Genomic DNA, 13,594 nt, shown 5'->3' on the forward strand with positions numbered 1-13,594 from the left:
ATCCAGAGGGCAGCCTGGGCTGGCAGCAGCTGAGTGAAGCAGCAGCCCCTGGGGCTGGAGCATCAGAGCCCCTCCCAGGGGAGCAGGGAGCCCCTGCTGTGCCCTGGAGGGCAGAGCAGCCCTTTGCCAGGGGCAGAGCCCACTGCCCTCTCTGCTCACTGCATGGTGCTGAGCCAAGCAGGGCACTGCCATGGTGCCACCCAACCTCCCTGCCCAGGGCTTGGGCACAGGGGGAGCCTCCACTGAGCTCTCCTTGGGGTGGCTGCTGGAGAGCAGGTCTGGGGATGAGCCTGAGCCCCCCCCTGTGAGCTGGGTCGGGGCTGGCACCTCCTGCCCTGTGGGGGGAGAGCTGAGGGGGCCCCCAGGGGCCAGCCCCAGCGGCCTGCAGGGCAGAGCCAGGGTGTTGCAGGGGGACAGAGTGCCCTCAGCAGTGGCACTGGGGAGGGGGCTCCCTGGAAGCGCTCTGGCTCCACAAAGCAAAGGTCTTTGGTGCCCCCCCGGCCTGGCATCACCCCAGCACCACCTGCAGGGCAGGAGCAGTCAGGGGGGATGGGGCTGAAGCCCCCACCTCATCCTCAACCACTGGCTCCAACCCCCCAAGCTTCTGCCCCCAGGGAGGTGCCTCAGGCAGCAGCCCAGCCTGGGCAGCCCCTGCCCTGCCCCCAGCACCCTGTGGGCATCTCCCAGGGCAGCTCTGCCCCCGGGGGGGGGCTGTGTGTCTCTCTCCCCTGCCAGCTGCTGTGCAGGTGCCTCAGGGAGGGGAAGGCTCCTGTGTGGCCAGCCCTGCCCTGCCCTCCTGCTGCCCCAGCCTGTCCAGCAGGAGCTGCACGTTGTGGCTGAGCTCTCCCCCGGGCCTGGCCCTGCCCCCCAGCTCCACCGGCTGCAGGCTGGCATGGGGGGGGGAGGGGAACCCGCGGGGGCAGGCCTCCTGCAGCAGCAGCCAGGTGCTGTCAGGGTCCAGCTGCATCAGGTGGAGGAAGACACTGGAAAAGAGCAGGGAGAAAGGAGAGAGGGTGAGGAGGAGGAGGCCTGCTGCCTGGCACCCACCAGAGCCCCTGGCAGGGGCTGCAGGCAGCTCTGGGGGCTGCCCCCTCCCACCTGGAGGCTCAGCAGGGAGCACCAGGAGAGGTGCCCAGGAGAAGGCACTGCCTGGCTGCACATCTGGCAGGGGGCACAGAGCTCTTCTGCCCCAGGCTCTGGCTCTGCAGCTGGGGCTGGCAAAGCCCTTCCTAAGGCAGCCTGGGCCCAGGGGTGCCCAGGCTGTGGCCCTGCCCTGCCCTGCACCATGGCTCCTGCACAGCTCCCTCAGGCTCTGCAAGCTGCTCAGCAGCCTCTCTGGCCTTTGGGGAGAGAGGGATGAGCCCAGCAGGGCTGCTTCCCCTTCTGGGGGTGCCTGGGGTGGACTCACAGCGTGGCTCTGGCTGCAAGAGACCTTGGAGGTCGTTGGAGCCCAACCACGGAGCCAGCACTGCCAGGGCACCACCAGCCCATGGCCCTCAGCACCACAGCTCCAGGGCCTGGAAACCCCTCCAGGGATGGAGACTCCACCACTGCCCTGGGCAGCCTGGGCCAGGCCTGGACAACCTTCCAGGTAAGAAATCATTCCTCCTGTCCAACCTGACCCTCCCCTGGGGCAGCCTGAGGCTCTTTCCCCTTCTCCTGCCACCAGGACACAGCCCAGGAGCAGGCAGGAAAGAGGACTCCCTGGGAGGCAACCACAGGGAGTGGGAACTGTCCTCAGCTGGCACCTCCAGCACACAGCTTTACCTCTGAGACTCCCAGGGAGCATCCTCTGCCCCCCAGCCTGTGCCCTGGAGAGAGGAGAGCAGCTGGTGCCTGGAGAGCTGCCTGCCTCTGGTGCCCACAGGGGGCTGCTGCTGATCTCCTGAGGGCCTGGAGTGCTCTGCAGCCAAAGGACTTCCACCCTGCCCAACCCTGGGGCAGTCTCTAAGCAACCTCCTTCCATGGCAAGGACTCCTGGGGCCAGCCCAGGGCTGTTCCCTGCTGGGCTGCTCTGGTTTGCTGGCTTGAACTGCAGTGTTTGGTTGTGCTGTGCCCTGTGCAGGTGGCTGAGCCCAGGCTGTGGATGCCAGCTGCCAGCAGTGCCCAGGACAGCACAGCCCAAGCCAGCAGGGATGCTGCAGGACTGACCTGGGCTCCTCAAGAGGGCCAGAAGGGAACTCCCCTCTCTGTCCCAGCTGTGCTCAGCAACTTCCTGTGCTAGCACAGAGCCCAGAGTGTGGCTGCTGCCCTGCCCCAGGCTTCAGGCAGAGCCTCAGGCTGGCAGAGGGACACAGAGCTCCACAAGGTAAGGTCCTGCAGCTGGCTCAGGCCAACCCCAGGCTGGCTGAGGAGTGGCTGCAGAGCAGCCCTGAGGAGGAGGCCTTGGGGGGTGTCAGGGGGTGACAAAACTCCCCAGGAGCCACAGCTTGAGTCCTGTGGCCAGCTCTGGGCTCCTCAGCTCAAGAAGGACATTGAGAGGCTTGAAGGTGTCCAGAGAAGGGCAACAGAGCTGGGGAGGGGTCTGGGGCACAGCCCTGGGAGGAGAGGCTGAGGGAGCTGGGGTTGCTTAGCCTGCAGAAGAGGAGGCTCAGGGAAGACCACCTTGCTCTCTCCAACTCCCTGCAGGGAGGTTGGAGCCAGGAAGGGGTTGGGCTCTTCTCTCTAGCAACCAGCACCAGAACAAGAGGACACAGCCTCAAGCTGTGCCAGGGGAGGTTCAGGCTGGAGATGAGGAGAAAGTTCTTCCCAGAAGGAGTTAATTGGCCCTGGGGATGTGCTGCCCAGGGGGGTGGTGGAGTCCCCATCCCTGGGGGTGTTCAAGAGGGGCTTGGATGTGGCCCTGGGAGCCATGGCTTGGCTGTCAGGAGGTGCTGGGGGACAGCTTGCTGATCTCTGAGCTCTTTCCCAGCCTGAGTCTGTGACAGCCAGGCCACCTCTCAGCCTTTCCTGCCTCTCCCAAACTCTTCTGCAGCAGCTCTGGAAGGGTTTTTTTGGGTGGCTTTGGGGTTTTTCTTGAGCTGTGGATAATATTCCTCCCCTGGAACTCTCTTATCCTAAAGCCTATTGTCCCTTTGGCTCCTCCTCAGCCATGCTGGAGTCTTTTGTTCCCCTTTGTTCCCAGAGTCTCTTTGCTTTTGCCTGTTGAGTCTGGCATAAAGCTGCAGCTCCAGAATCCACTTCCTCCCCCTGCTGCAGCTCATAAAACTACAGGCTCCCATCAATGGGATTAAGAAGCCTCCTTGGGGGCATGACAACAGCCCTGGCTGGCTGCCAGAAGCCTTTTCTTCTTCCCTTTTCCACTTGGTTTGTGGCTCCAGCACCGTGCCCAAACCAAACTCCTGCCTGAGCCCTTCAGGAGCCTGCAGGACCCCCAGAGCAGGGAGCTGGGGCTGGCCTGGGGAGACCTCAGCTTGCTCTTGGCAGCTCCCAACTCAGGAGCTGAGTAAGGCTGGGAGGGCACTGACTGCCAGCTGGCCCCCAGCAGAGACTCACAGAGCAGCCAGGGCTGGAGGGGAGCTCAAGGCTCAGCCAGCTCCAACCCCCTGCCATGGCCAGGGACACCTCACACCACAGCAGGTTGCTCACAGCCACCTCCAGCCTGGCTGCAAACACCTCCAGGATGAGGCTTCCACCACCTCCCTGGGCAGCCTGTGCCAGGCTCTCACCACCCTCCTGGGGAACAACTTCTTCCTCACAGCCAATCTCAATCTCCCCACTTCCAGTTCTGCTCCATCCCCCCCAGTCCTATCCCTCCCTGACACCCTCCAAAGTCCCTCCCCAGCTTTCCTGGAGCCCCCTGCAGATCCTGGGAGGCCACAATGAGGTCTCCTGGGAGCCTTCTCCTCTCCAGCCTGCACAACCCCAACTCCCTCAGGCTGTGCTCAGAGCAGAGCAGCTCCAGCCCTCTGCTCCTCCTCATGGCCCTTCTCTGGACACCTTCCAGCCCCTCCAGAGCCTTCCTGGCACAGAGGCTCCAGCACTGGCCCCAGAGCTGCAGCTGTGGTCTCAGCAGAGTGGAGCAGAAGGGCAGAATCCCCTCCCTGGCCCTGCTGGCCACACTTCTGCTGCAGCCCAGGCTCTGCTTGGCTCTCTGGGCTGCTCCCTGCTGGCTCCTGCTGAGCTTCCTTTTCCCTGCTGGGATTCCTGCAGTGAGGAAGCTGAGTTGTGTGACACAGCCCAGCCCTGGGGCTGGGGCTCACTGCACTTCTGCTCTAGCTGTTTGAAGATGCAGCCCTGCTGAGGGAGCAGGCTGAGGGCATTGCCCTGGCTGCCCATGGCTGTAGGATTGCTTTCAGGGGCAGGGAGAGCAAGGGAAAGGGTTGGAGCTTGCAGGAACCTGGTGCTAAAGCAGCTGGAGGAAGGAAAGGGAAGCAGGGCTGAGGAGTGATGCTTGTCCTGGAGCTTGTCCTGGGTCTGAACTCACTTTGACTTCTCCAAGCTGAAAACCTCCTTCCCAGGCTCTTCAGCCTGGAGGAGAGAAGGCTCCAGGCAGACCTCAGAGCAGCCTCCCAGCACCTGCAGGGGGCTGCAGGAAGGCTGCAGAGGGACTGCTCCCAAAGGCCTGCAGGGACAGCACCAGGGGCAGGGGTTTGAAATGAGAGCAGAGCAGATTGAGATTGGAGGGGAGGAACAAGTTGTGCCCCAGGAGGCTGCTGGAACACTGCAGCAGGTTGCCCAGGGAGGGAGCTGAGGCTCCATGGCTGGAGCTGTGCAAGGTGAGGCTGGAGAAGGCTGTGAGCAAGCTGCTGACTGGAGGGGAGTTGCACTGGGTGGCCCTGGGGAGGTCCCTTCCAGGGTTCTCTGGCTGCCCTCTGCTGTGAGAGCAGGGATCACACAGGGCTGAGCTCCCCCCCAAAGCCCCAGGCCAGCACTGCTGCCAGGAGGCCAGCAGGATGTGGCCCTCCATGCAGCTCTCTCTGGCCAGCAGGGCTGCAGGAGCCTGCTCAGAGCCTGCTCAGAGCCTGCTCAGAGCCTGCTCAGAGCCTGCTCAGAGCCTGCTCAGAGCCTGCTCAGAGCCTGCTCAGAGCCTGCTCAGAGCCTGCTCAGAGCCTGCTCAGAGCCTGCTCAGAGCCTGCTCAGAGCCTGCTCAGAGCCTGCGTGCTGGGGGGGAGCACTGGGATGTGGCTTTTTGTTTTCCCCCTTAAAATAGAGCAGGAAATAATAGACAGGAGAAAGAAAAGGAGTTCCTTGGCCTGCTGTTTGCTGCTGCTGCCCTTTCCCTCCAGCAGCAGCCAGGCTGCCTCACAAAGCACTGCTGAGGACCCCAGCACATCACAGAGCTCTTCTGGCCCTTCCCCCACTCCTCCTGCAGGGGGGTGGGTTGGAACTGGTGCAGCTTTCAGGCTGCTTTGTTACTGATTTAGCAGCTCAGGTTCTAAATAGCCAGCTGAAGCCTGCTTGCTGCTCCCCCAGGGCCAGGCTCCATTGTGCCAGGGAGCTGGCTGCCCCCAGGCAGGAGCCCCTCTGCTGTGCTGCCCTCGGTGCCAGGCAGGTAAAAATAACCCCCAGTGCCCCCAGTGCAGAGAGGCAGCACAAAGGCAGGGCTGCAGCTCCTGCCAGCCTGCCCTCAAACCTGCTGCCCAGCCACACAAAGCCCTCCCTGGCAGCCTGAGCCAGGGCAGCTCTGCCCTTCCCAGCAGCTGCCCTCCCAGGCCTGCAGTGCCCCTGCTGCAGGGGGGGCAAGGCTGGCACACAGAGGGGGCTGTGCCCCCACCCTCAGCAGAGCCAGGGGCTTGGGGCTTGCTTTGTTCCCTTCCCCCCGCTCTGTGCCTGGGCTTCCACCTGGAGCTCTGTGTCCTCTGTGCCAGGAAGGCTCTGGAGGGGCTGGAAGGTGTCCAGAGCAGGGCCAGGAGGAGGAGCAGAGGGCTGGAGCTGCTCTGCTGTGAGCACAGCCTGAGGGAGTTGGGGTTGTGCAGGCTGGAGAGGAGAAGGCTCCCAGGAGACCTCATTGTGGCCTTCCAGGATCTGCAGGGGGCTGCAGGAAAGCTGGGGAGGGACTTTGGAGGGTGTCAGGGAGGGATAGGACTGGGGGGGATGGAGCAGAACTAGAAGTGGGGAGATTCAGATTGGCTGTGAGGAAGAAGTTCCCCAGGAGGGTGGTGAGAGCCTGGCACAGGCTGCCCAGGGAGGTGGTGGCAACCTCCTGCCTGGAGGTGTTTGCTGGAGGTGGCTGTGAGCAATCTGCTGTGGTGTGAGGTGTCCCTGCCCATGGCAGGGGGTTGGAGCTGGCTGAGCCTTGAGCTCCCTTCCAGCCCTGGCAGCTCTGTGATTCCTTGTGGCTGCTGAACCCTCTGGCCTGGTTTCCAGCTGCCAACAGCAGCAGCAGCAAGCAGCAAAGTGGCTGTCAGCACTTCAGAGAGCTGCTGTGTGCTCACCTGAACTGTGGCTGTGCTCCTTCCACACCCTGCAGCCAGGCTGGTGCCAAAGCTGCCAGCTTCCCAATCAGCCTCCAGCCCCCCTGGCACAGCCTGGGCTGCTGCCAGCCAGGTGCCCAGGGAACCAGGAGGGTAAGAGAAGTAAATGCCTCAGCCTACAGGGGGCATGGAGTGATGAACACCATGGGAATGCCTGGCACAGCCTCTGGCACAGCTGTCCTCCCCTTGACAGTTTTGTGCCACCAGCTGCCCCCAGGCTGCTCCCTCCAACAGGAGGAGGCTGGAGGGAAGGCAAGGAAGGGGCTGGGGGGCAGCTGCAACCTGTGGGGCAACCTAACCCCTGCTCTTTTTAGCCCCTCCCTCTCTTGAACTCCTCCAGCTCCAGGGCAGCAAACACCTCCCCAGACCCAGGGCTGACTTCCCTCATCCAGGACCCAGACTGGGAGGAGGCCTGGGGGAGCAGCAGAAGCAGAGGGGTCACACTTCCCCTCTGCCCACTCTCTGCACACCTGATGCTCCTGCACCTAAGGGAAGTTACCTCTGGGCAGCTTCCTGCAGCTTCCTGGGCTGCCTGGCACTGAGGTAGGGCAGGCAGGCATCTGCCACTTGATTCAGGTCACTCTCTCCTGCAGGAATGGAACAGAGAAGAAGGGTAGGAGGTGACCTACTCAGCAGCTGCTACCTAACAGAATCAGCTCTAAATTGGCAGCCAGAGGCTTCTGAGCCTTTGAAGTCCCTGACCCAGAGCTCTTCTGACCTCACCTCTTAAGCCTCTTGCTGCAAAGGCAGGGAAGCAATCAAGGGCAGGAGGAGAGGAGAGGAGAGGAGCAGCTCACCAGCAAACCTTCTCCCTCCTCAAAGGCAGCTCCAGAAAGCTACCCTAGACCTTCAGAGGGCTCCATCCAGCAGGAGGTGGTGGGGTGCTGCATTTAAAGGGTCACCCAGAGGTGCCCCCAAAGTGGGGCCAGTCAAGTCTGAACTGGGCTCCAGCCCTTCAGTTAAGGAAGAGCAAGGCAGGTGCTCCCCTCTGCAGCCACTCCCCAGGCAGGGCTGAGGGGAGCAGCCAGAGGCTGAGTGCTGGGCACCACCTCTCCCCTTCATCTCCTGAGGAGTGAAGAGCAACCAGCTTCTCTCTGCAGAGAGCTCTCCAAGAGCACAGCTTGAGGCCCAGCAGCACCTGAAGGGGCTGAGGCTGGAGGAGACCAGGACATGACTCCCAGAGGGCAGCTGGAGGGGAGAAGAGCCAAGTGCCTGCTACTCACCCAGGTCCAGCCTCTCACAGAGGGAGCCCAGCCCCTGCAGGACAGCCAGCTGCAGCTTGAAGGCCAGGCTGTGGCTGTACACAGGGCCAGCTTGGGCACTTGCTGGGGCCTGGCTGAGGAGGGACTGGGCCAGCTTGGGCAGCACATCCTTGGAGAACCTCTGCCTCAGGAAGTCCCCACACTTATCAGCCAGGGTACACAGCACCTGCAGGAGAAACAGCACTGATGGAGGAGAGGTGCACAGACAGGGGGGGTTGTGTGGGGCACAAACTGGAAGCCAAGAAAGCTCCAACTGAAGAGGAGCAGAAACTTCTTTGGTGTGAGGGTGGCAGAGCCCTTGGAGCAGGCTGCCCGCAGAGGTTGTGGAGTCTCCTCCTCTGGAGAGCTCCCAACCCCAGCTGGCTGCTGTGCTCCTGGGCAAGCTGCTGTGCTCCAAGCCGTCTCAAAGCCACTAGCCAAGGCTGGGGCTGCCCTCAGGAGCCTGGGGGCTGTGTGCAGGGTGGTTGCTGTACCTTGAAGGCCCTGAGCACGGCCAGGGGGTGGTCGCTGAGCAGGCGGCTGAGCAGCGGCGGCCAGGCCCGGTGAGCCAGGGGCAGCAGCTGGCTGCCATGGGGATGCAGCACGGTCACACACAGCTCCAGCACCTCCAGCACCTAGGGGACAGACTGTCAGAGCCCTGCTGCAGCCCCAGCTGCTGCCACAGCAGGGAGCAGGAGCAGGAGAGGGGCCTGGCAGGGAGCGGGGCTGGGTGGACCCCGGCAGGGAGCACAGGGCCTGCTCAGAAGGGCACAAGTGACAGCCCCCCCACCCCGGGGCCAGGCTGGCACCAGGGCACGGTGCCCAGCCTCCTGAGCTGCAGCAGGAGCCCAGCACTGCTGTGGCAAGGCAGCACCTGGGAGCTCTGCTCAGAATCTGGGTTAGGGCTGAGCGCTGCTGTGGCTGCCAGGCTCTGCAGCTGGAAAGGAGGCCACCTTCAAAGGCTTGGCATAACGAAACAAGCCCAGGCTGGGAGCTCTGCTCAGCACCACCCAGCCTCTCCCACAGTCTGCAGCGGGCTGGGGACTTGGGGGGGAGGGGAGGAAGGCTCTGCTGAGGCCCAGGACTGAGCACCCTGGGGAGGTGTCTGATGTGAAGCCCCCCTCGAGGTTCTGCCCAGCCTGGCTGCTCTTCCCCAGCAGCTGCTGCTGCCAAACCAGCCCCTGCCAGAGCTGCAGGGTCTGCGTGGGGCAAGCAGAGGGCAGAGCTAACCCTGCCCCAGGAGGAAGCTCCACAAGCAGGGAGCAGGTGCTGCTGACCCCCCCCAGCTCCCCCTGACCCCTTCAAGCCCCCAGTCCCCAACCTTCAGGCGCAGGTGGAGGCTCTCATGGGACAGCAGGTGGCTGCACCTCTCCATCACAGCCTTGGCCAGCTGAGCATGGCTGGGCAGGGGAGCCTCTTCCTCCATGGCACAGCTGCTCAGCTCTGGGCCAGCCAGTGGGGGAACCTCATCTGGAAGGTAAAAACCATTGCTGAAGGCATGGAGGTGACTTGGAAGCTGTGGGAGGTCACAACCCCTCCCCCCCACAGCTGCTCTGCACCTTCCCAGGGGAGGCTGTGGCATTTTCCAAGACACTTCCAGGCAGCCCAGTGCCTGAGCTCTGGGGGTTAGGTGTCAGCTTCAGCTGGGTGTGGGGCTGGGGCAGGTCTGCTTGCCTCCCTGGGCAGAGCAGAGGGGCTGACCTTTGCAGCCTCCCCTCACCATGGCCTCAGTGCCCATTGATTGGGGTTAGAACTGCAAAGCCTGGGGAGTTAAAGAGAAGGTCTTTAAAGGTCAGGACTGCAGCAGAGCCCAGCAAAGACTGAAAACTTCCTGAGGTGAATGTGTGCAGAGCCTGCCAAGGCCAGAAGAAAAGGGACTGGGGCTCCCAGCAGCCAGGAGAAAACGGCCCAGGGATTCCCAAGGGAGGGAAAGAGGCAACGTTGGCTCCTGAGCCCAAATGATGTGATGGAGGTGAAGAAAACCAGAGTGTGCCTTGTGCCTTGGAGCCAGGCAAGCCCTCACCTGCCCTGAGTGGAACCCAGCAAGAGCACCCAGCAGCACCTCTCATCAGCTGAGGCCAGCTCAGAGCAGCCCTGAGGCTGTCAGGAGGCTGCTGGGCCTGCAGCCTGCTCCACACTGAACATCCTCCAGCACACACAGCACTGACCTGCCCCTGCCTCCTCCTCCTCTGTCTCAGGAAGATCTCCCTCTGCCATCTGCTTCTGCCTGATGTAGTCCAGGAAGAACTGCTGCACCTCCTGCTTTGTCACCACCTGCTGGCCCTGGGACACAGCTCTGCTCCAGCTCTGCCCAGCCTGGCCACGGCCATGCTCCTCATCACAGCAGGGTCCAAACCAGGCAGCTGCAAAGGAGGCACTGACAGGTCAGCAAGGGCCCCTCCTGCAGGCAGCGGCCACCACGGGCTCCCTGACAGACAAACAGCCCTCTGGAGCCTGATGGGACTGACCCACAGAAGCAGGCACCTGCTGCCACAGCAGGGTGGCCTCCTGGTGGCATGAGGCTGTCAAACCCACGCAGCAAAGCCAAGCTGCTCCAGGTGCTCCTGCAGAGCCCTGCTGGGAGCAGGAAATCCACCACTAAAGGCCTCACTCCTGCACCTCTGCAGGCCAGAGCAGGGGGAACTGGTGGTGGAGAGGGGGAACTGGTGGTGGAGAGGGGCAGCTGGTGGTGGAGAGGGGGAGCTGGTGGTGGAGAGGGGCAGCTGGTGGTGGAGAGGGGCAGTTGGTGGTGACCTTTGCGGGACAGCTGCCCACCCAGCACAGCACAGCTGCCCACCCAGCACAGCACAGCTGCCACCCAGCACAGCTCCCACCCAGCACAGCACAGCTGCCCACCCAGCACAGCTCCCACCCAGCACAGCACAGCTGCCACACAGCACAGCTGCCCACCCGGCACAGCACAGCTGCCCACCCGGCACAGCACAGCTGCCCACCCGGCACAGCTCAGCTGCCCACCCAGCACAGCACAGCTGCCCACCCAGCACAGCACAGCTGCCCACCCAGCACAGCACAGCTGCCCACCCAGCACAGCTCAGCTGCCCACCCAGCACAGCTCAGCTGCCCACCCAGCACAGCACAGCTGCCCACCCAGCACAGCTCAGCTGCCCACCCAGCACAGCTGCCCACCCAGCACAGCACAGCTGCCCACCCAGCACAGCTGCCCACCCAGCACAGCACAGCTGCCCACCCAGCACAGCTGCCTGCCCACCCAGCACAGCACAGCTGCCCACCCAGCACAGCTGCCCACCCAGCACAGCACAGCTGCCCACCCAGCACAGCTGCCTGCCCACCCAGCACAGCACAGCTGCCCACCCAGCACAGCACAGCTGCCCACCCAGCACAGCACAGCTGCCACCCACCACAGCTGCCCACCCAGCACAGCTGCCCACCCAGCACAGCACAGCTGCCCACCCAGCACAGCACGGCTGCCCACCCAGCACAGCACAGCTGCCACCATTCCACCTGAACCCTGGCAGGCCCAGAGGTGCCCTGAGGCGCGGCAAGGCCGCAGCAGCCAAAGCCAAGCTCCCTTGGATACCTAAAGCTGTCATCACCGAGCGGAGGACCCCGAGGAAGGCGGCGGCCTGCTCGTTGTAGGAGTGATCCAGGGCAGAGAGGACATCCCGGATGACGTCCTCCACCAGGGGCAGCAGGCTGGCGTCCGAGTGCCTCAGCACGGCGTCCAGCACCCGGGCGGCGTGGGGCCGCAGCGCCGGCTGGCGCAGGCCCAGGGCGACGCCGTCGGCCAGGTAGTCCGCGTTGTCGGCGATCAGAGCCCGCAGGGAGGGGTACCCGCAGGCCTCCCCGATGTCCCCCAGCGTCCCCAGCGCCGTCTGGCTGACCAGCAGGGTGCCGGCCCCGGCCTTCTCCAGCACCGGGTAGAGGGCCGAGAGCAGCAGCGGGCGGAAGGCCCTGCCCAGCGCGGCGGCGAAGCGGCCGACGCCTTCCAGCTGGATGCAGAGCTGCCAGACGTTGCCGTTGGCGGCGCCGGGCGGCTCGGGGGGGGCGAGGACGAGGCCTCCCGCGCCGCCGCCGCCCCAGCCCCGCGCCGGCTCCTCCGCCTCGGCGCCGGTCGGCAGGTACCAGTTGGCCTGCTCGGTGTACTCGTCCAGAATGGACGCCACGGCGCCTCTGAGCTCGTCCGCCCCCACGGGCGCTTCCCTGGGCCGCAGGACGTCCACCCCCAGCCCGGCGGCCCCCGTCACCAGCTCGTTGAGGACCATGGCCGCCTGCCTGCGGTACAGCCCCGAGCGGCGGTACAGCCCCGTGAAGTGGTCCACCAGCAGGTAGAGGTTGCCGTGGTAGCCCAGGACGCGGCAGACCTGCTGGAGCAGCCGCAGCACCTTCTCCTCCGTGAAGAAGCGGAAGTATTTCCTCTGGCAGCCGCCGCCCCCCCCCAGCCCCTGCTGCCAGGGCCCCGGGGGTCCCTCCCGGCCCCAGCGCCTCTCCTCCACGACCTTGACGTCGGTCACGTCCAGCTCCAGGACCTGCAGCAGCGCCTGGGCCAGCCGCTGGAGGTGGGACGCGGAGCGGAGGACGGCGTCGACCTTGGGGCCCAGCAGCTTGAGGTAGCCCAGCAGGAGGCTCAGCGTGGCGACCTTGCCCCGGTCATCCTGGGAGCTCATCAGGCGGGGCAGGGCCGTGGCGAGGGAGTGGAGGTTCTCGGAGAGGACGTCGGCGAGAGCCCTGCTCTGAGCCACCACCCCCTGCTCGGCGATGCCCTGCAGCACCTCCCGACAGCGGCCGCGCACCTCGCCGCTCTCGTCGCTCACCAGCCCCACCAAGGCCTTCAGGAGGTGGCCGAAGGAGTCCACCAGCGACCGGCTGCAGCTGCCCAGCAAGTGGTGGACCAGCTCCACCAGCTCCAGCCTCACTTTCCAGTGGGGGTGAACGGAGGAAAACTCAACCACTCTCTGCAGGAGGAGAGCGAGCTTGGCAGCAGTGCTTCTGCTCCACTCGGGTCCTCTGTGCACCATCAGCTCCGCTATCCTGCACTGCTCCGCCGGCAGCTTTTCTTTGCTCTGCGGCGCTCTGGCTAGCTGGGCGTCAGCCATCACCGAGCCAAGGGTCAGATAGAGGAGTCTGATGGCAGAGACAACAGGTTTGTGGCCTTGTTTGATGTCCCCAGTGATCACCCGGGACAGTGTGATGGACATCCCAGGCAGAAAGGAAGCAAAGAGATCCCCACACCGCTGCACCTCGTCCTCAGCCAGGGGCCGGTGCTCCTGGCAGTCACACTGCAGCACCAGGACCTGCAAGCACCTCAGCGCAGAGACCTTGATCTGCTTTGCTTTTTCGTGCTCTGCCAAGCCCAGGAGCAAGGAGACAGCAAATCCTAGGAGGGGCAGGGTGGAAGGCTGGTACAGGGACAGGACAACGTCCCCGCGGGCTGCGTGCAGCAGGGTGTGCAGCGCCTGGATCACGGCCAGCTTCAGCTCCTCCGACAGCGGGGCGGCTTTGCCGGAGCTGGGAGGGGGCGAGAGGCAGGAGCAGAGCTCGGAGAAGAGCTCCCGCAGCAGCTCCGGCTTCTTCAGGCAGGTGGCGGCCAGCACGGCGGAGATGCACTGCACCAGGCTCTGCACCAGCCGCTCCTGCTGGGGCCCCGGCAGCCGCAGGGCGAAGCGCAGCGGGAACAGGACGTACTCCTGCAGCTCCTGCAGCGCCGGGGCGCTGACCGCCGCCAGCCGCGCCCGCAGCAGCCCCACGTTCTCCAGCGTCTGGGCCCGGGTCAGCTGCACGCAGACGGGGCGCAGGGCGCCGAAGGCCTCCTGGGGGGTGTCGAAAACGGCCATGCCGGAGCGGGGGCGAGCAGCTGGGCAGCTGCCGGGGGCGGCCTCGGGGCCGGGGTGGTGGTGCTGGGGAGCCCTCAGCGGGGCCGGGGCCGTGCCCGGCGCGGGGGCGCGCCTACCTGCTCCC

General features: G+C 64.7%; 1 protein-coding gene across 1 annotated transcript; it reads right to left on the bottom strand.

Annotated features, from left to right (window-relative positions):
* Window positions 1-796: 796 nt before the first annotated feature.
* TTI1 (TELO2 interacting protein 1) lies at window positions 797-13,519 on the bottom strand (the record flags this gene model as incomplete). Its single annotated transcript, XM_054173523.1, has 7 exons — window positions 11,217-13,519; window positions 9,826-10,020; window positions 8,979-9,127; window positions 8,152-8,292; window positions 7,640-7,844; window positions 6,916-7,003; window positions 797-983 (listed from the first exon to the last, which is right to left on the bottom strand). Coding segments are annotated over exons 1-7 (3,219 nt in total), but the record flags the coding sequence as incomplete, so codon positions are not given.
* Between the last annotated feature and the right edge of the window lie 75 nt (window positions 13,520-13,594).

Source organism: Dryobates pubescens, chromosome 26 (assembly GCF_014839835.1).
Source record: "Dryobates pubescens isolate bDryPub1 chromosome 26, bDryPub1.pri, whole genome shotgun sequence".
Classification (NCBI taxonomy): Eukaryota; Metazoa; Chordata; class Aves; order Piciformes; family Picidae; genus Dryobates; species Dryobates pubescens.